General features: G+C 49.4%; 1 protein-coding gene across 1 annotated transcript; it reads left to right on the plus strand.

Moving 5' to 3' along the window:
• Positions 1-102: 102 nt before the first annotated feature.
• NR2E1 (nuclear receptor subfamily 2 group E member 1) lies at positions 103-20,691 on the plus strand. Its single transcript, XM_070556783.1, has 9 exons — positions 103-883; positions 5,524-5,669; positions 8,910-8,997; positions 10,514-10,749; positions 12,074-12,220; positions 14,357-14,453; positions 14,841-14,990; positions 15,252-15,357; positions 19,214-20,691. Exons 1-9 carry the CDS (start codon positions 859-861, stop codon positions 19,374-19,376), a joined length of 1,158 nt encoding a protein of 385 aa, XP_070412884.1. The 5' UTR covers positions 103-858; the 3' UTR covers positions 19,377-20,691.
• The last annotated feature ends 581 nt before the right edge of the window (positions 20,692-21,272 follow it).

The following is a 21,272-nucleotide window of genomic DNA, read 5'->3' on the forward strand; positions in this document are numbered from 1 at the left end:
TAGCATTTAACCCCCTCCCTCTTCCCATCCCCTCCCTGCACATGGCTGACGTCAGACCCCGCCAGGAGTTGGGGGAAAAGCTAAGTGGGCCAGGGACGCCCTATTCCCCTCCCCGCGGCTGCCTGTCAGAGCGCTTCTGGAGATATTACAGGGGACCCAGCCCGCAGCGACAGGCACAAAGTCACGGGGTAATGAACTTCGGGGACCCTTTGCCGCTGCGTGCGCGGCTCTCCCCGGAAACCCGGACCTGGCCGCCTGTTTCCTCGGAAGACTTCCCAGCAATCTAGTTTTCGCACCCCGCGCTCGGGTTTGGGCAGCGCCGAGCCCATCTGCCTGAGCCTGCAGTTGTGTTTTCCTTCTCTCCTTAGAAGACCAGCGGCCTGTAGAGATCTATGCATACTCTGCATGCCTAATGTAGAGGGAGAAATTGAAGACTGAGAGACCGGAATGGGGAAAGAGAGGGATTTCACCCTTTTTGCTCCGTAGGAAGACCATTTTCGTGTCTCCATCTCTGTCCTTCAATACCCCTCTCTCGCTGTCCTCCTCCCTTCTTCCTCGATCTGCCTGTCCGTCTCTCCATTCGTCTGTCCATGCGTGTGTCCATATCAAGCAACATTCCCAGCAGCTGCGGTTTTGCAAGAGCCGGGAAGAAACTTAAGGATGCTTAAATTTCCACTGTGGAACGAATTCTGAGCCCTCGGGGAGCAGCGCAGCGCGCGACTGATACCCACCTGTCCGGCCCGGAAGCCTCGCAGGCTGGAGGGCGGCTGGAGAGCGGCGGCGCCCGGCGGCGAGGCGGGCGCTGCCGGCCGGGACTCGGGCAGCGCCCACCAACCGCTCCGCCCCGGGACCGCCAGCATGAGCAAGCCCGCCGGATCAACAAGTGGGTACCTTTCCGGCCGCCGCGGGGCTCCGGCGGCGCGCAGCCTGGGGCGGGCGGGCGGGGAGGCCTGGGAGGTCCTGCCCCGAGCGCTGCGGCTCCGAGCCCGGGAGCGGTACTCCGGCGGCGTGCGCGCTTTGGCCCAGCTCCTTCCAGACTGTGAGTCGGAGCGTTTCCTGGCGAGGGAAGAGCAATTTCGTTACCTCTGGATTGCTTGGTTCCCCCCTCTCTCTGGTGCGGTGGGAAGGTTGCGACCCATGCAGCCCACCAGTCCGGCGAGTTGCCTCCACTTAGCCGCCAGGTGCGGGGAGGAGGGGGGCGACGGGGGCGGGAACTAGGCCGCAGCTCCAGGCGGCAGCACAATAACACGCTCGCTCCAAACTCCGAGCTCCAAGGCGCAAAAGCAACTCTGCGCAAAGCGGATTTGAATGGAATGCTTTGCACCCCGTTTCTAGCTGTTTCAAATAATCCTGCAAACCGGGAAGCAGAAACAATTTAAAAGTCACATTTTCCTTAATCCTAAATCCGCGTAGGTCATAACTGGGGAATTTAAAGTATGGCGAACCGCTCTAGCAAAGAGAGGACCAAATCCCTAATCCCAAGTACTTTTCGAGCGGGAGCTCGGCAGAGGCAGGAGTGTGCGGCCTGTTCCCTTCGCGCGCTCCTCTCCTTCCTCAGACTTGCTTACCGGTGGCTCTCCCTCGGAACGACAAGCCGAGGCTGGTCTCTAACTTCCCCTAGACGCCGCCGTGCAGGGCTGAGTGTGTGCGAGGGCATCTGTGTACACCGTGCCTGTGGAACCGAGACGTGCAGGCCCGAGCTGGGGTTGGGCGGCGCGGCCGCAGTGCTCGGATCTCCCCAGGGCATTTCAGTTCCCGCCTTCCGGGGGCCCGGGGCTGCCGCCTCCGGGGTCCAAGGCCGGGGGTGGCCGCTGCCGCCGTCCCCACGTCTCGAGTTCTCCCTCCGGCCTTGAGATTTTCTGCACCCGCCTGTGGCATTTTTGACGCTCTGTGCTTTCCTCAGTCCCCCTCTCCTCGCTCGCCCACATTGTCCTGAGTCTTTGAAAGTTGGGAGCGTTCGAGATACTTCTGAGGTCCACTTAAGTGGCATGCAATTCCAGCTCTACCCCCCTTCCCGAAGTGCGTGGTGTTTTCACTTTGCCCGTTTGTTTTGGTTTGGGTGCTGACGTTTTAAAAATTAGAGTAAAATGAACGCGAACAAAAAGAGAAAATGAGAAATGTCTAGATCTGGGGAAGAGAGAAGGAACTCTAGCCGCGTCCCGCCTTGGAGCCCACCCTGGAGAAGGACCAGCGTCCGCAGCGAGCCTCGGGCCTACCCCGGCCTCCCTGCGCAGTCTCTGGGAAGGGAGGCCAGCTCGCCTTTTGCGGCCCACGTTCCCGCGTGTGAGGGGCCTTCGCAGGAGGCGCCGAAGTGACCCTTTCCTGTTGCATTCCGAGCTTCCATGGCAAAAACCGAAGCCCGCAGGCCTCGCTCGGCAGCCTCCTGGCTCGCTCGCCCTGTGCCAGGCCCTGGCTTCCTTGCCTGGAAGTAAGGGGGCTCGGACTCTCGCGCCCACTTCGGGTGTGGAGCCGCCGGGCTAGGGGCGGGGGTGTGAAAAGCGAGGCCTGGGAGGCGAGGGAAGCGGCCGGCGCCAAGCAGGGTCGCGGGGGGCTGCGCCCGCCTGTTGTGCACGAGGACGCAGGGGACCCTCAGGACTTTTAGGAGGAACGGCGGAGTGACGTACTGGGCAAACTTTGGAGCTTTCCAACGTCCCGAGAGCCAGAGATTGGCCTCGGCAGCCCGGAGCCCCGGCGCGGGTCCCGACGCCGCTGCAGAGGGGTCCCCGGCCCGCGGGGACAGCAGCCCCGCCCGCGGCGCCGGCGCGTCCAGGCCTTCTCCAGACCGGCGGCGGCAGCCTGGCCCGAAAGCCGCGGCCCTCGGCCCCGGGCGGCGGGGAGGTCGGCGCGCAGCGGGCGAGGTCAGGGCCGAGCCGGGCCGCGAGGTCTGCAGCCCCCGCCTGGCTCGGCTTCGCCCGGCTGGAGAGCAGAGCGCTGTCACCCGGGAGCCCCGCCTGGGTGGTAACAAGACCCCGGCCAGTCACCCCTGCAGCCCAGACTAACTTCTTTCAACAGTCTCTGATGGTAATTACAGTAATCGAAGCTGCCATATATCTTTAGGCAATTATGACACACAAAAAGCCCCAAGGGGACCCCCTGGCGAGGGAAGTTAAGAACGGTTTTCCAGCCTCGGGAAACTCCCGCTCGCCTCACGTCGGAGCTCGCTCGGCTTGCTAAATGAGAGGAGCTTTGCAACGGGGTCAACCAGCTTGTCTCGTGACCCCAAGTCACCTTAACGTGGCTGGGTGGCGGAGTCTGAGGCGCAGACCCGCTATGCCCCGGAATGTTTGCGTCCCTCCCTCCTGTGCCCCGCCCCAGGCGGGTCTGCCGTCTCTAATCTGCCCCGGGAGCCGCGGCTCCGAGGTCTGCGCCGAGCCCGAGGAGGGTCGTCCACCCCGCCCTGGTCCTCCCTGCACCCCCGCGGGGTTCTCCAGAGGATGGTGTCCCTGCCCTCCTGTCTGGATGGGCAGCGGGGGAAAAGAGCCCCTACCACTGCGCCTCCCGCGTGCTCGTCTTGGCATCCTCAAAAGTGCCACTGGGAAGAGGAGGACAGCTGGGGCGACAGAATGGTTGGACCCCAAACACGGACCCCATCTCAGCCAGAGGGGTGTGTGTTCTGCAGAGCAGTATGATTGCAAAATATGACAACCAAGTTTACTGCCTCCAGAGTGAGTGCGGTGAGGCCGAGCTGGCCTGGCGGCCAGGCTACTGGCAGGCCCGTGAGTTCCTTGGGGCGCAGGGACAGGCCCGAGGGGGCGAGGGACAAGACCCGCTGTGGCCTCGCCTGGCTCTCTCCAGCCCCTCCCTCCCTCCAGCACAACCTCTCCTCCCACCCTCAGAGAGTGGGGGAACCGAGGAGATGGTGGCCGAGCCGCGCGTCTCCCCCGCCGCCCTTTGTCGCCATCCGAATTCCCATGCTACTCTTTTTGACGGGTCACTGGTGGCTCTATAGGCAGGTGCTATGGAGGGGTTGTAATTACCCCAGCCGAGCCTGGTGGTTACCGAACCCCACCCCCCCGCGCTTCTCCCCCGCTCCCCCCCACCCCTCCTCCAAGGCGGCAGCCCAGGGTGTGCTCCAGCCCCCCCCCCGGACGCCTGAGAATCCATCAGCAAGTTTCCACCTCGGCCTCCTCGAGGGCCCTCCGCACGCCGCGCCCTCGCCTCCCCTGGTCCCCTCGCCACATCCTTGTCACCCTTGCTTCTCCTCACCCCGCCTAATCGCGTCCCCATCCGGGGCGCTCCGGGGAGCAGCTGTCGAGTTTCACCCAGGCCCGAGGACGCCGGGCCCAGACTGGAGGCCTTCGAACGGGCAGCGACGGGAAAACTACATGTTAAGAAGTTAGTTATTATTAACTAGTATTATTAACTATCATCATCATTATTATTAAAGCGTTAAGTTACCACTTTATTTAATACCCCCGTTGTTTGCAGGAAGAAGGATTTCTAAGTCCCTATAAACCTCTTCAAACTGGTTGGACTCTTGAACCTTCGAGAAAAGTAGTTCCCTCCCTACTGAATTTTGGAATATTACCCCCTTCCTGACATTCCTCCAGGGCCGGCGGCCACCCCAGGCTTGACGGGATCCCGAGGAAAGTTCTCTTAAGCCAGGCGACTGTCGAGGCCAGTCGGGGTGGGGGGCAATCTAGAGAAACCAGTCGAATCCTTTACAAAACTAGCCTCTGACAGTGGTGGAAAAACAGGAAGGGAGAGACCCGCACAGGGTCCAGCGTGAGGAGGCAGGTCTCTAAGAAGGAAGAACTCGGGGAGTCGAGGGAAGGCGAGGGGCTGTAACAGGTCCCACTTGACCTGCTAGCGAATCGACTTGCATCACGTCCCTCCCGCTTGCCTAGGCCGGTGCTAGTTACTTTGGGAAGAAATTTTTTTTTCCCTAAAAGAAATAATTTCTCAAAAGCGATCCACCCAGCATTTTTTTAAATAGGTAAAGCGAAAGTTGGGCAATTACCACTACCCTTATTATCATTAATAATCCTAGTATTAGCATTACAATAATAATCCTAATAATAACAACCGCCCGGCAGCTCAGAGAAAACTCGATTGCCTTCCAGCTGCCATCCCTGGTTCCAGCCGTGTTTGTTTTTCTTCTTTTCCCTTTTACATTTCAAGTTTGTCTCCTCGCGCGCTCACTAACAACTTTTCTCTGTTAAATGCAAGAGCCGGGGAGGGAGGCGGCCAAACTTTGCGCGGAGCAGAAAGGCAGCGGCGGGCTGCGCTGCCGCCCCGGCCTGCTGTAATCTTTTATTCCAAAATGGGCCTCGGCGATTAGAGGAGACCCAAATACATGTAGCGGTGCATGAATAATGCTCATTGTAGGAAACTGACACTTGCTCAAGGAAAAAAAGTTTGGCTATAAAATCACTTCATTATTTGCTTTTACCGCAGCTTCGGTGCTAATCCCTTCAGAGGTCAGATTGCTTAGCATCTCTCTCTCTCTCCTTTCCTCCCTCTCCTCCGCCCTCCTCTCCTTCTCGCCCCATCCCCCCTTCCCGGTCTTTCCTGCGATTTCAGGCCGCATTTTAGATATTCCCTGTAAAGTGTGTGGCGACCGCAGCTCGGGGAAACACTACGGGGTCTACGCCTGCGACGGCTGCTCGGGTTTTTTCAAACGGAGCATCCGAAGGAATAGGACGTATGTCTGCAAATCTGGAAACCAGGTACCTTAGCCAGGGCTGCACTGCCTGGCTCCCCTCCGCTGCCTCCCCCTCCTTTGTTTGTGCCAAGGCCGCCTCTGAGTTTCCAAGCTACAGAGGAGAGACCAGGCCCTGACCTCGCCCTTCCTCTCCCCTCCTTACTGCCTCCACTCTCAGAGGCCCTTTCGCTTGGGAGAGGCGGGAAGAGGTAAGAGAAGACAAGAGTTTGCAAGGGGAAGTTTGAATGCCCCCAGCCTCCCTACACCCTGCGCCACCCCTGCGCCCCCCTCCCCTGCCCTTTTAATCTTCTGATAGATTTTTACACTGGGTAAGGCCTACACCCAGTGGCTATAAGGCCAGCCCAAAGGACCTAAAGAAGTTTAGAATATAAACCACAAGTGCAAGCAGGAGAAAAGGCTATGTTGTGTTGCCTGCCCACCCCACCCCCAGCACCCAAGCTCAGTGCACTGACCACTCGCCTGATTGGCAGGAGTAAAAGGCACAGGGCATCACAGTCAAAGTTGAGGCCCAAAGTGAGAGTTGGCCGCTTGGGACAGAGACGATGTGCTTTGTGAGGGACTGTGCCCTTTCAACTTTGAGAAGGGTAAAGGAGCTTCAGCACCCATGTGACTTTAACTGGGCCTGGTCAGAAAAGGGCCGAGTGAGCGAGAAGGCTCCCAAGGAAGGGCTAACTGGGACCCTCTCCAAGCTTCCCATGTCTCCTCTTTCTCTGCTTAGAAGACGTGCCTGGTTGGTTGTGTTTTGGTCTTGAGCAGGCAGAAGGGGTCTCAAAGAGAATGGGGAGTCAGGGCATGGGCTGAATGTGAGTCAAAGCTTCCAGAAAGAGAGAGTAGAACCCCCGACTCAGTTTCTAGCTCAGTAGTAGATTTATTTCAACCTAGGATATCAGTCTTTTGGTCCCATATTTTGCCTTCTTCTTAGCCAGGCACACAGACCCTCAGCTCAGAGCTACCACCTTAACTCCCGAGAAGATCCTGGAGAGTGTATTAGTCAGAGGTCATCCTTTGGTAACCAAAATGGTGAAAACATTCTCACTAATTAATACATATGATACATGTATATACCTACATATATATTGTTTGGTGCTAGTGAATTAGTCCATCTTTTTCTGAAGCCATGTCTGCTCATATAAATTTCTGATAGATTTGAGTTATCCACAAAAAGAAGAAGACATTTGCATTTGGATAAGTTATTTTGAACTCTCTAGCTCTGTTACCTGTTTAATTTGGTACACAGCTCTGTATCAATTTTTAGCTCTGCCATAGGGACCCATCACATTATACACACACAGGACTGTATCCTAATAGCTCCACAGAAATATGGGGATTACTGTGGGTCATCAAATTTGAGCAGACTTCTACTTAAATTATCTTTCGCTTTTATGCAATGCACAGAATTGGGGAATCAAAATCTCAGATGTTATGCTTGATATTTTCAAAGGGGTTGGCTATCAATTCAAACATATTGATGTCAGTCCAAGTACTTGTAAAGGAGTGATAATAGACTCATCAGGCTTGGTGGTCTCTCCTTGCAGACAGAATAAATGGACTGAGCTGAGGCGCTCTTTTTCTCTCAAGCTCCTGATATTTACATACACATCATTTGATTTGAAGACACTCTTAAGAACTAATGAAGACTTCTATTTTGCATTAGCATGTTTATCAGAATACTAGGAGGATAACATCTGAGGATAGACATATGATTGCATTCAATAAGTTCTTTAAACCTCTTTACGTTGAACTGTTACACTGGCCAGCAAAGATGCCCTGAAGAATTCACTTAGGAACCCAAAATTATTTCCATTCTCTCTTTTATTCTAAAATTAGGTAAATAATACTCCAAATTATTATTAACAGTAATGAGGACATTTAGAAATTGTTACAAAACCTCTGCCCTACCTTTATTTTAAATAAGTCAACATATTTTAAATTGGAGAGGTGTGATCTCATAAAATTGTGTATTCAAGTGTGTAATTTTTCCCTAAGGGATATTTGAGCAAATGTGCTTACTCCAAATTCAGAGTATATGAATTTTTGAGATCATGAAGCAAAATAAACATGCATTTATTTTATTCTCTTCCTTCCCACTGCAAATGTAACAGTAGCAAGTCATATAAACATAGGAGAGCACCAAACCTCTTATGTATTTTCTGTGTATAAAATACGTATGTAGATTTGACTCTTTATGTATCTATGCATATGTTCCCTCAGTAATGACACCTAACGCTGAATAAATTCCATAAGAAATTTTCTCTGTCAATTTCCTTTTAGTGGCCAATATTTTTCCAGAAAATTGCATTAGATAAAACATTTATTTTCTCACGCATCTTAGATAAATATTTCTAAGGCAGCAATTACCTCTTTTTTTCAGTTATCGGGCTGTCGCTCTCAGTCCATATTATCGTTTTGTCGGATAGTCCATCACATTAGCTTCCTTGTCATATTTACATAGGAGGCATTTCTAGATTTTGCCCAGGCTTTGGGCTCTTCCTTTCCCACCCACACCTCTGTAGACGAAGCCCTCCTAACCTCACTGGCTTCTGCCTCACCTTCTAGGAATGGCTGTGTTTCCATGAATCTGGGCTGAGGCTAGTCTTTAAGAGAACTCTTGTCAGGCTGGTTATAAGGATTATTTCAAGTACCAAGGCAAAAGTGAGGAAACAAGAAAGTGAAGGATAAATAGCAGATATTTATCTGATAGATAAATGGGCTCACCCAGAAAATGACCGAAAGAGGTAAACCGGACCTGAAGCAGAAGGAAAGCATAGCTGGCGAGAGGGGCGGCGGCGGGGATGCCGGCAGGCCAGCGCACTCCCGACTGCTCTGAGGCCTCCTCCTCCGGCACCAGGTCGCTGTCTTCGGTCCTGAAAAGTTTCGCCCCTGCTCCACCACCTCCGCGCCTGGCCGAAGTTCCCCTCGTCAGCTTCTCTTCCCAGCGCTGCAGAGTCTGGCCGGCCGGGCGCTGCGCCCCTTCACCTGCTTGGAGAAGGACTTTTCCTCCTTGTCCGCTTTCATAGGATCAGGGCTTGGTCCTCTTGAAGCAGCCCCGGGAATCCTAGCTCTTTCTCTACCTGTCCCTGCTGGTGCCCAAGGCCCTGGAGTTTCGCGGACCCAGGCTTGGCGCTCCGGGGTCGGTGGCGGGGTCAGTTCTCACCTCCACGACATTTTCGTTTACCCGGTGCCGGCCTCGCATCCCCAGCCTGAAGGCCCTGGGGGCCGCTTGACCGCCTGCGCTCTGTTCCAGGGAGGCTGCCCGGTGGACAAGACGCACAGAAACCAGTGCAGGGCGTGTCGGCTCAAGAAGTGTTTGGAAGTCAACATGAACAAAGATGGTAATCAATACATCTTTTTATTGGTCTAATGTCGATTGAGTAGTAAGTAAATTATATGTACAGAAAATACATGGCCCCCCTATGCATGCAAATCATCTCCCTAACACTTCTTTCCAGATGCTGAGAATTGGCCTCGGGCTTTCAGGTGTATCCTTCCTCATTGAACTCCCTAGGCAAGGCCCATGCCCACCTAGCAAATTTGAGCCCCCACAAAGGCGTCGTTGCCAGGGACCCCACTCTGCTACGGATATTTCCTGCCTCGCTTCCTAATTCCTCTTCTCGCCTCTCCTTGCAGCCCTTTTTGTGGCCACCCTTAAGCCTGTTAGCCTCCCGCAGGATCTCGCAGTCCGGATAGTCTGCCAGGAAGGAAATCACGGGGACTTGGAGACGGTGTGCAGGAGGAGGGAGGGCAGAGACAGGAACACTGGGAATTTCGAGCCCTTGTTTGCAAATTCATCAAGATTCCAAAATCAGGAAGGCCATTATAGAGAGCTGGGCTTTTTCAAGGCCTTCTCTCGGTTCTCCAGGAAAGGGCTGGACAGGCAGGGTGACACCTTGGGTGCCTCGGACACCCAGCTCCCAGAAGGCTCTTAAACGTGAAGAAAGAACTAGGACGTCAGGATGCTGGCTGCACACAGAGCGCCGTCCCAGTGCGCGCCGCGCGGTGGCCTGGCGAGGGCGCCCCAGGCCGGGGCGGGGCGGGGGTAGGGGTCAGGAGGGAAGAATGGGGCCTCAGGACAGGGTGCGGAGGGGGCTTTGCCGTGGCGGCGGGCCGGGTGACAGCTCCAGGAGGCACCGTGCCCGCTGGGGAGTGCTCCTTCCTCCGCAGCGCAGGAAGCAGGAGGGAGCGTCCAACCTGTTGAACTTGTGTATTGACAAGTTGTCAAGCTCGGCGAGCGGAAGATTGCCCTGAATTAATTTGTTTGTTTAAACCGTTGGTGGTAATTGTCACATCTCCCCTGCCTTCCTCCAGCACTCTCCGAGACAGGCTCTCCCTCGTCCCATCTCCCAGAGTCTTCCGGGCTCGGGTCCTTTTCTCCTGGGGCCCTCCGAGGCCAAACGACATTTCCTCGGGGGCGGGGGGTGGAGGTGGGGGGAGTCGCCCCTGGGCGGAGCGGGAAAATTCCGTGCACAGATGTGGTGCCTGGCTGTGCGCAATGCTCCCTCTCCCCTTGGTTGCGGACGAGGATACCTAGCTGCTCCGTCCCAAGGCTCTCGGTTTCCTTGCGACCTCCCTTGGGTGGGGAGGAGCCTTCAATGGATAGAGAAGTCATCTAGTCTTGCTTGAAGCTCGGCCGGTGTCGTGACCTCTCCTTGGCCTCAGCTTCCTAATGCATTCGATGTAAGACTTAGACGGTCTCAGAGCACCCTCCGCCCTCACGTCCCCTCTCCCTCGCTCTCTTCGCCTCTGGGGTGACTTTGCCTGTCCAGATGTGGCGTTTGGCCCGGGAGCGCGGGCAGCGGCCAAGTGTCGCCGAGTCTCTGATCCCAGGCACGCGTCTGTCTGTCTCTGCAGCCGTGCAGCACGAGCGGGGGCCTCGGACGTCCACCATCCGCAAGCAAGTGGCCCTCTACTTCCGTGGGCACAAGGAGGAGAACGGGGCGGCCGCGCACTTCCCCTCCGCCGCGCTGCCAGCGCCCGCCTTCTTCACCGCTGTCACGCAGCTGGAGCCACACGGCCTGGAGCTGGCCGCCGTGTCCGCCACCCCCGAGCGGCAGACCCTCGTGAGCCTGGCTCAGCCCACGCCCAAGGTCAGTGGCTTTGCTGGGCCCAAGGAGATCGCGCCAAGTGCAGGGCGGAGAGGGGCGCACCCACTCATTCTGAGGTGGGGTGGGGTTGAGCAAAAAATGGAGAGCCCTCGCGGGGTGCTCAGCCGGCCTCTGCAGGGCACTCTAGACCTCCTGCTCTTCCCTGTGGAGCCAGAGGTGCTCAAACTTTAGCGTGAGGTAAAGTCACTCTGAGCTGGCTACAAATGTGGACTCCAGGCCCATGCCCCCCAGAGTCCCTTTCTGCAAGTTTGAGGTCGGGCTCAGGAACCCGCTCCTTTAGAAAACCCAGATGTGAACCTGCCTGAACTGAGCGGGCAGCCTAGGAGTTCCCTGAGGCTAGAAGAGCAGACGTCTGTTTTTAGAAGAAAGGAGTTGCCTGCAGCTGACAGAAGAGCCCGAGTTGCAAACCTCAGGGATGTGTGTTCTTGGGCAAAGCTATGGCTCCCTAATGCAGGAGACAAATGTGGAATTCACCCGCCAAGACAGTTTGAGGAACCTGGCGTCCTTTCCCACACTCCCCACTCTCTCTTCTGACATACGTGGATTTACACCAAGACTGAGCCTCTACTAGAAGGGCCAGAGCCAGAACAACCTCAAAAGGCTGCCACCTAGGGATTACCCTCCAGGCTTCCAGCTGGTACCTACCCAAAGCCCCCACTCCAAGTGGAGCAGGGCTCGGGGCCTCCCCCAGAGGAGGGCCAGCTGCAGCCCCACGCTGCAGGAAGCCAAACACCTGGGCACATGCACACGCACAATATTTAATATTGCTTTCTTACCCTTGATGTGTATAATAAGCTTGGGAAAGTAGTGTTATGAATATGTTGTCAGTTATGAATGGGAATGCTCTGTGAATGATTAAGATGCCTAATTGAAATATTTCCATAATATACTAATCCTTTCTAAAAATACTCATATGCATATTTGTGTTTGGGATGCCTATTAATTTATACTTTTTTCACATCTATTTTTATTTACACAAATGCAAGCAGCTCTTGTCTAAATTGGGAGACAGGCCTGGCACTTGGCTCAGCCCAAGGAAAATTTGCTGCACAAGATAGAAAAGCCAGATGCCCCCTCTGGAAGGAACAGGCCTCTAAAGAGTGGAAATGGGCGTCTCCAAAAATTGTTATTTCCCAAGTTCTGTGGATGTAGATGTTTGGTTTTTATCCCCCTATGGCAACAGCCCATTTAAGTAGAACATCCAAATTCCTATCTCCTTCCCTGTTCTAATCATAAAGTTAAAAAGTTGGCTCCTCTGGCAAAGCTGTGGTCTCCTCACTCTCTGGTGTCTCTCTTCCCCACCCAGTACCCCCACGAAGTGAATGGGACTCCAATGTATCTCTATGAAGTGGCCACCGAGTCAGTGTGCGAGTCAGCTGCCAGGCTTCTGTTTATGAGCATCAAGTGGGCTAAGAGTGTGCCAGCTTTCTCCACACTCTCTTTGCAAGACCAGGTATGGCCAGGAGGGCCCTGAGGTCTTGGGGGAGGGCGGTCGGGAAAGAAGCAACAGTCATCATTATGAAGCCGGAGGTTACCCAGATAAATCGCCAAGGACAGGCATCCATTCTTAACAGCACCGAGGAACCTATTTTTACTAGCTTCTTTCTATGGGTTCGAAATATCTAGTTATGGAATCCTTAGCAAGAAATGTAATTATGTTATTTCAGTAAAGATGGATCTGGTCTATGCAAAACAAACCTACAAGAACATTATCTCTTTTTTTAAGTTTAATTGAAGTATTAAATTTAATCACAAATTTTTAAATATCTTAATGACCTCTAAAATTATTAATAAAACAATGTTTTCTTAAGCACACTGGTACTGAGAGAAATAGAAGGAGATGAAAGTATTCTCCTGTAAGGTTTTTGGAACTAGTCTCATCATTTTATATTCACAGCATTATATTTTCCACTGTGATGCTCAGTTTTGGCCACTGATTTATCAGCATGCAGGAGTGAAGGGTACATTGCACACCTCCTGCAGGGAGGGTCTCCCTTGATTCTTTAAGTGTTTTCAGAGATTTTGTAAACAAATAGGCATTGTGCATAATTCTGTGGTTGTAAATGACATTCAGAGGGAGAAAAAGTATGTGCTGCTAAAAATTGCATGGTACCAAAACACAGAAATGTTATCGTTAGGAATATCAGAAATAGCCTCTACCAGAATTTTTCTAACCTTAAGGGAAAGAAAGAAAATGAAGCGTTCACAACCATTGGCTGTCACTAGTGCATTCACGAAAATCAATGACAAATTTCCCAAAAGGCTAATAAGTGGTTCTAAAGGTAAAGGGTTTATTTCCTTAATTCATTTTATACCTAATTAAAGCATAATAGTGCCCTTTAATATGAAGTACATCTCCTACAGAGAGACTTGGCAATGTGCTCAAAACATTGAATATTCCAGCCTGGGATGTTGTTTTTTTCATGGTTTGGATGCTCAGACATGGCCAGAATTAGACATTGTTTACCTTCCATTTTTAAAGTATTATTTTCTGTACTTAATGCAATAAACTAAAAATAAAGCATTTTGAAAATTAAACCTTTTGGTCTAATTGTGATTTTGGTTACAGGCCGTCACATTTCAGTTTTTAGCTCCCAAAAGGAAATCCTTTCACATAAATCATCCAGAACTGGCTGGTTTCTGAGAGATTTTTCAAAAACAGATTTTTCAAGATGGCTGGGTTCTATCTTCAACCAGGTTTACTCATTCACTCTAACCATTTGCTCTGTGTCTGTGGTGTATGAGTAAATTGGCTATTTTTTCTCAAAACAAGTATTTGTAGACTCTTTAATCCAAACAAAATTTACTTACTGTCCGCCACTTAGCCCTTCGGTGCAAACCCTTCAACAACAAGCAAACTGTGGTGAAGTAGAATCCAGTATATTAATCTGGAATAGGAGCCGGAGTTTCATTTTAAATATTCAGTAGCACATTTTATTAGAATGAAAATGACAAGCACCTTGATGCTGTCCACTTATGAGCCTCGGAAAAATCAGGCAGTGAGATGAGGTAAACTCAGCAAAACCCGATTAACATAATTACACCCTGATTTCCCTGCATGCCTCTTGGGAATTAGTGATCCCTCTTTCTCTGTCTGTCTGTCTGTCTGTCTGTCTGTCTCTCTCTCTCTCTCTCTCTCTCTCGGCTCAGCCCCCTCAACCCTCCAGGAAGACGGGGGCCCAAATCTGCCCACTTAGTCTAGAATCCTCAACTCGGATAAAATCAGCATTTTATATGAGGGAAATTCACCTGCTGAGCTGCTGGTGACATTTCGTAGATCTTGGATCTCAGAAGCTTCTAGGTGGTTAAGAAGGAATGGATGCAAGGACAAGAAGGATAAACCCTTTACCAGGGGAAGCAAAGTTGGGGGAATTGGGATGGCTGACTTTCAATTGCATGTGCTTATCCATAGGCACCTTTTCAAAAAGGAAAATCCAGGAAAATAAGGGAAAGCTAAAATATTCAGAGGAAAAATGACCAAGACAGGCATTTAAAACACTTTTTAAAATAATGGAAATTTACATATTGCAATTGTTTATAAATTTATAAATTACACACTATATTATATTATACGTCTATTGTATGACAGCTGATGCTTTTGGAAGATGCTTGGAGAGAACTGTTTGTTCTAGGAATAGCACAATGGGCCATTCCGGTTGATGCTAACACTCTACTGGCTGTATCTGGTAAGAATTGCACAATTTAATGACTTTGTTGTAGAAATTACCATAAAAATACATTACTGAAAAAAGAACAACATGTAAAGAATAACAAATTCCTGCTGAACAATAGCGTATACCTGTCATTTATAAATCTATATTTAAATGCAAATAATGTTGTTTTGTTGTATTCATGACTGCTTGCATTGTTATTTAAATGCAAATTACTGTGTTTGTTATCATCCAAGAGAAGATTTTATATTAACTTTCATACAATATAGCCGGTTTACATGGAATCAGATATCTCAGAGTGACAATTGAATAGATATTAATATGCAGGATTTTGTCAAAAATCAATATTAAATCATGAAAATGCCTTCATATTAGAGCATTTATTCCATATTTTTATTCTAGGCATGAATGGTGACAACACAGATTCCCAGAAGCTGAACAAGATTATATCTGAAATACAGGCTTTACAAGAGGTGGTGGCTCGGTTTAGACAACTCCGGTTAGATGCTACTGAATTTGCCTGTCTAAAATGCATTGTCACTTTCAAAGCTGGTAAGCAGACTCAAATCCATGTCTCTTCTCTTTCCCCAGTTTTGCCCCCTCAATAATTCAGCCACCTCAAAGACAGACCCTTGTAAAAAGAGGTGATTGTTTTTCAAGGGAGCCGATACTCTCAGTTTGATGAGGGGAGGCCCCCGCTTTTGATAGCCGTAGGGGTCTGCATGTTGTGCTGGCCATCCACTTCCAGAGAGGAGCTTTCCCCATCTGCGTTTCCTGTGCTGCCTGTCACAGTTTCCTGGTCTTCATTTCTAGTTCCAACACACAGTGGTTCTGAACTGAGAAGTTTCCGGAATGCTGCCGCCATCGCAGCTCTTCAAGATGAAGCTCAGCTAACTCTCAACAGCTACATCCACACCAGGTGACTTTTGTTTCCCTTGAAGGTGTACTTAAGAAAATTGCTTCCATTGTGAATGTGTAAGCAGACGGTAATAAGCCAGTTCAAACATTGTGACTAATTATCCTGTTGCCAGCAAGTTAATTTAGTTACAGTATATGTCCTCACCTATCTGGCAGGGTGGGTGAGAGGAGTAAACCAAAGTAGATTATTGGAGGGAAACACAACAGACGCCTTACAGCCGTCCTGGCGGAACAAGTTGATCTGTCAAAACAGTTGAACACATTTTGATGAATGGACCCAGATATGGGAAAAGCCAAAAATGAAGGCTAAAGTGTTATGGTTGATATAGTAGAGAGCGGGCCCATCATCCTTTAAAAAAGTCAAGTGCCTTTCTTTGGATGCCCATCCCAAAGAGAAGGACCAGAGAACTTTCTAAAGAGGCCATCTTTCCCCCGTCATGACTGCTGTTTGACTTTGCTGATTAGTATCTGTTGAGTGGTTGAGTCATAGCCCCCACCGGGTTTCTTCTGGCCAAGCAGTGCCTACTGGCAGAGGCTGTTCTTGGCTATTTGTAGAAACTCTCACCTGCTGGGGATCCAGCGATGCTCTTCCTGGCCCACCACTGATGGGGAGGTCTACCCGGAGGTATAGAGTTTCTGACTCCATTTTCACATGAAAAAAAGCAAGGCTTTTCAAGAGTGGTGAGCAGCTTCCTAAGTTAGGACTGTGGTAGAGGTGAGGTTAGAATCAAGTTGCTGTTCTTTTTATTCTCTAGATTGATATTGAGGGAAACCCATGGAAGCCTGTCTCTATCATCTCAACGTGGAAGTAACTAAATCAAACGGGTAGAGGTGGTTAATGCCCCCCTCACCTAAGGGGTCAGAGAAACCCCAAGTCAGCTGTATTCATTGGGGGTGATAACACTTCTGCTAGGATCTCCCTATTCTGTTGTAAATCCTCTTTTGAATACTAATGAATAAAACTGTCCCCTGTCCATGGAACATCACTGGAACTGTGTTGTGACAGTGCATGTGTATATGTTTTTCCAAATTAAAGTGAGATGGGTTTTAAATTTAAATCCATGTTAAATTTCAGAATGTATGTAGTAAGCACTTAATATTTGTTCAAAATCATGAAATGGAGCAGTGCATAATTTGGGCACTTTTTCCCTACTAAAAACTAACTTGGATATCATAAGTGACCTTTGACACTTAGAGTCTTTAAGGCATAAAGAACATTACGCCAAGGAGAATGTGATATCTGGAAAGTGATTCAGTCAGGCTTTACTGAATACTCACTCTGTGCAGGGCTCCTGGTGAGCATTGTGGGACCCCAGAAAGAACCAGACACTGCCCCTTATCTTTGCATGAGGCAGGAAAAAGTGTTACTCCAATTCAGACCAGAGGAGAGGGGAAAGAAAAATGGAGAGTGGGAGAGACACGTTCTGTTTAGACGGGGTGAGGGAAAGTCTGGAAAGACTGATGGATGGAGGAGAGCACATGTGAGCTGGTCCTTGACTGGGAGGATCTCAGCAGGGGAGAGGGGCGCAACGAGAGCCAGTAGAGGGGCTGGTAGAGGCGCTGTGGGAGGTGCTGGAGAGGTGAGCAAGGAGAATCTAAGTGAGCTGGCCTGCCAGGAGCAGCTTATGGGGAGAGTAGAGGGGGTGAAACCACAAACTGACAAAACTCTGTCTTAGAGAAAAGCGAATAGACCATTTCTCCCCCACCCTCAAAACAGGGAAGTTATTCACGGAAGGAACACATTTGCTTTGACGTGCAATTTTGATTTCATGATATCAGCTACAGCTATAATTTAATATTAATATCTAGAGTCTACATGTGACAAAACTGATGATGCCTTATTCCTTAGCTTCTTCAAATCAGTGAACATTCTCCTCTAGCACTTTCCTGTCTAGAAAAACAAAATCTGAAATTGAAAAGTTAATGTTGCCAATTGAGCTAATTGTACATTAATTGTTAAAATTGAGAACTGAGCCAGTTGTTACAGCTCTGTAAGCTATTTCTGTAATTCTTTAGGACATAAGGAGAAGGAATTGGCATGTCACACAAACTATATGTTATAACTAAGGGTCAAATATTCAGATCTGTGACAGACCCAGAACACTTACACCTGGAGAGAAAACTTCCAGTTATTTATGCTGCTGATGGATGAAGTCAGGGGCATAGATATTCTAAAAAATAATTTTGAGTAGTCAGAGACACTCTCTCTCTGTCTCTCTCTCTCTCTCACACACACATACACACACAATGTTATTGTCCCTGGGTAGCACAGTACTTCACATATAATAGACAATTAGTTCTTGTTGACTGACTAACCAGCCCCTTCCAAACTAGAGAATAAAAGAAGTGGGTGAGTGGGTTAGTGGATAGTCTACTCATAGAAAATCAAGAGTTAACAGTCTATGGATTGTCCCAAATCCATCCTTTCTGAAAGCAATTATTTCCCACAGTGGTTTCTCACCTTGGGAAACTTCCAGCACGTTGGGTGGATGCTGCAGACACGATGGGGGCTTGTCTAGACAGCCACTACCTCCCACCCACTGCAGGCTTCTCTCTCCTCTGCCTGATCCTGGGAAGGGAAACAGAGCTGTTGAAGGGAGTGAGTGACCAAGGTGAAAGGGAGGGGTGGGTCTTGGGATTACTTTCCAGGAAACATAGGAGATACTTTCATCAAGGAGAGCAAGTGGTGGGGTTTGGGTGTTTTTTAAAATGTAGAAAGGCTATGCTATTTCCATACCACATCATTGAAGGTGGTCTAGAGGTCCCTGTCCATGGGTGGTCGTGAAGCGAAAGAGCCAAATGAGGTCCTCAGAGGCCAAGGATGTATTATCAGACCATTATCAGGTTGAAGAGAGGGACTGTCGTGTGCTCCAGCGAAGAGACAGTCATGAAAACTGCTCCCCTGGCCTCTATTTGCAGGGGAGAGTTATCAGGCAGTTCAACTCAGTGTTCAGCTATCCAACTCCTGTGAAGGAATTTTGATATCTGTCAGTTTTTCTGGCACCTTATGGCCACGGGTTGAACCTGGCTTGGTTGTAGGTAGGTGTCCTGGAGCTCAGTCTTTTAGGCGGTCAGTTTCAGTGGAGGGAGCCCTCCTTGTGGAGGGGATGGATACCTGATTCCAGGCTACTGACTGAAGAATCATTGGGGCTGCCATGAGGAGATGGTTTATAGGCATCTGAAGGCAGCAGAAAACGGAACTTGCATATCTGAGCCCAGATGTATGTTGGACATCAAGAGAGGAAATTGTTAAGCAATTTCTCACATCTTTAATTATATGCCAATTTCATTGACATGAAAGTTGGGTGGCAGTGCCACCCAACAGAACTTAGTCTTTAATTTGCAGTGTAATAAGGATGGAATTATTCCTGAGAGTGACTAAGTATAATGCCTGAATAATGATTTGGAGAATTGCTTAGAAAAGGACTCATTTTATTTTAGAGAAATAGCCTGGTGGAGAAGCCTTGAGAATTGGAAAACGTGGGTACTATGGCTAGCCTTGTCGTCCATACCAGCGGTGTTTTCTACCCTGGAAACCTTAAGTTTATTATTTGACCTACACTTAGTACCATGTTTGTTAAAATTATTTTTTTTCTCCAAACAAAATGCATCCCCTTTGCTAATGTAGAGACAGTTGCAGTGTGATGTTGGCAGCATCGTTTATGCTTACCATGCCTTGCTTGGTCTACCTGATAAACTGGGACGGTAGTGCCTGTCTAGGACTCTGTTGCAAGGATAGTATGTTATTAAAGAGGCCCAATCAGGAGATCATGCTGAAGATGGTGTGTGTTCCAGTATAAGATATTAATTGCCATCAGTAATGGATCTTATTGCTTTCATGGCTTCTCCTATTCCAGATATCCCACTCAGCCGTGTCGCTTTGGAAAACTCCTGTTGCTTTTGCCAGCTTTACGTTCTATTAGTCCATCAACCATAGAAGAAGTGTTTTTCAAAAAGACCATTGGCAACGTGCCAATTACAAGACTGCTTTCAGATATGTACAAATCCAGCGACATCTAAGCTCTCGAGGTCCCCACTTTTCAGGATGGGACAGTCTCTGATGAACTTCTACCCACGGAGAACAAGCCTCAACTAACAAACGCTTCAGGGGGCATAAACCTGGGGATGTGCAGCCTGCAGGAAAAAATGTCAATTGGCACAGAACAGTTCCAGTAGCTTTGACCTGCTGCCTCACCCAGGGTAGGGCAGCCTGGAAGGAAAGGGGGAGTCACAGGACCCCTGAGCAGAGCGCTCACTGCTGCCATGCCCTGGGAGGGGGGCGGAATCGGGGGCTGTCACAGGCCTGCCGTTCTGCCTCTTCCTGGAAGATCCGGCTGAATTATCAAAAGCCGAAACACGAGTAGAACTTTCTTTTCCTTTTTAGCTTACAAAGTTGGGTAACCAAATATAGTTCTCTGTGTATAACATCAGACAGCAGCCTTCAGAACTATCTTATGTTGGAGGATTTATTTTACAAATAATGGTTAGGTCTTCAATCAAAAGTTTTATCAAAAGTTCCCCTTCTATTGTAATACATCATGAAGTGGCCTTCAGAACTGAGTTAATAAGTGAAAGGTAGCTGATGCCATGAGATTTGCTTTTCCTCTCTCTTTTTTCTTTCCCTTCTCTTTCGTTCTTCTTCTTTTTAATACCATAGGCCAGGCAACCTTGTCAAAGGAATTGGTGGACGAAAATGAGATTCTCACCAGGACTTTAGGTTGGATAACATCTCAAAAATAGAAGAGCTTTACTAAAGGAACACAAGTCGAGGGAGGGTGAATAAAGACAGCAAAACCAAATAAAGTGGAGATGAGTGATGGAGGGAGGCAGATTGCTGTCCCATTAACATAGTGCTGAAACCAAAGGCAATGGGGGTCGACACTCGTGTTTCAGCGAGTCACACCAGACAGTAAATGAATAGAGATATGATGCCAGAAGGAACTTCAAGGAGACGGATGCGAAAGGTTTCGTGACTGATCCATTGCTAACAGCCTGAGACTCTTCAATGCCTTTCAGAAAACCGGTTTCTAGTAAAGCCTTGAATGCGTACACACGCATGTGCACACACACACACACACACACATCGTCCTATACTATACGCTGCTCCTTTGGTATGAATCTATACTTATGGAAATGTAGAAACAAACATTTTAAAATAGCTGCTGTACTTTTCACGTTTTGATTTATTAGGTACTAGCACTGAGGAAAAATATCCAGCACTTGGCCTATCATAGGGTGAGTCAAACTTTTCTTGTACAAAGTGAATTAACTGATTTGTGAAGTTACAGGTTGTACTCATTGTATTTACAAAGAATAAAAATATATTGAATTTAAATGAACTCTGCCTGATTTCTTAGCCTCCCCCCGGGGCTGGTTCACACCCACCAGATCCAAGGTGGTGGCAGCAGCTGGTGTAAAAACTGAAGCTCTCCCGAGTGCTCCAGTCTGAAGAACTGAACCACAAAGGCAATTTCCTTTTTACAGTGAGTCCCATTTGTAAAATGATGAATAAAGAAATAAAACGCAAGATTCCATTCTTGCAGCTCTCAAATGAAATTGCATCTGTTAGAAAAATTGCTGTGTGAGAAAGAAAGAGGCCGATTAACAAAGTCTTCATTCACTCACTCTTCTGTTTCTCACTCCCTTGCCAACATTTCAGTCCTGACCAGGAACTTGAAATCATTCAATGATCACAAAGATAGAGGGTGAAGAACTATATTGGTGAGTAAGATGTGGAGGGAGCAGTGGGAAGTGCGTTCAGATGTTCCCAGCAAATCTTAGGACACTGGCCCCTTGGCCAGAGGCCAGTGGTGGGAATCAGAGGTGCCCAAGGCCGTGGGCACTGTGGGCTTCTCCTGGGCAGCAGCTCCAGCAAGAGTCTGGAGCAGAAGCCCTAGCAACTCTTGGCTAAACTGA

The sequence above is a fragment of the Equus przewalskii genome, chromosome 9 (assembly GCF_037783145.1).
Source record: "Equus przewalskii isolate Varuska chromosome 9, EquPr2, whole genome shotgun sequence".
Lineage (NCBI taxonomy): Eukaryota > Metazoa > Chordata > Mammalia > Perissodactyla > Equidae > Equus > Equus przewalskii.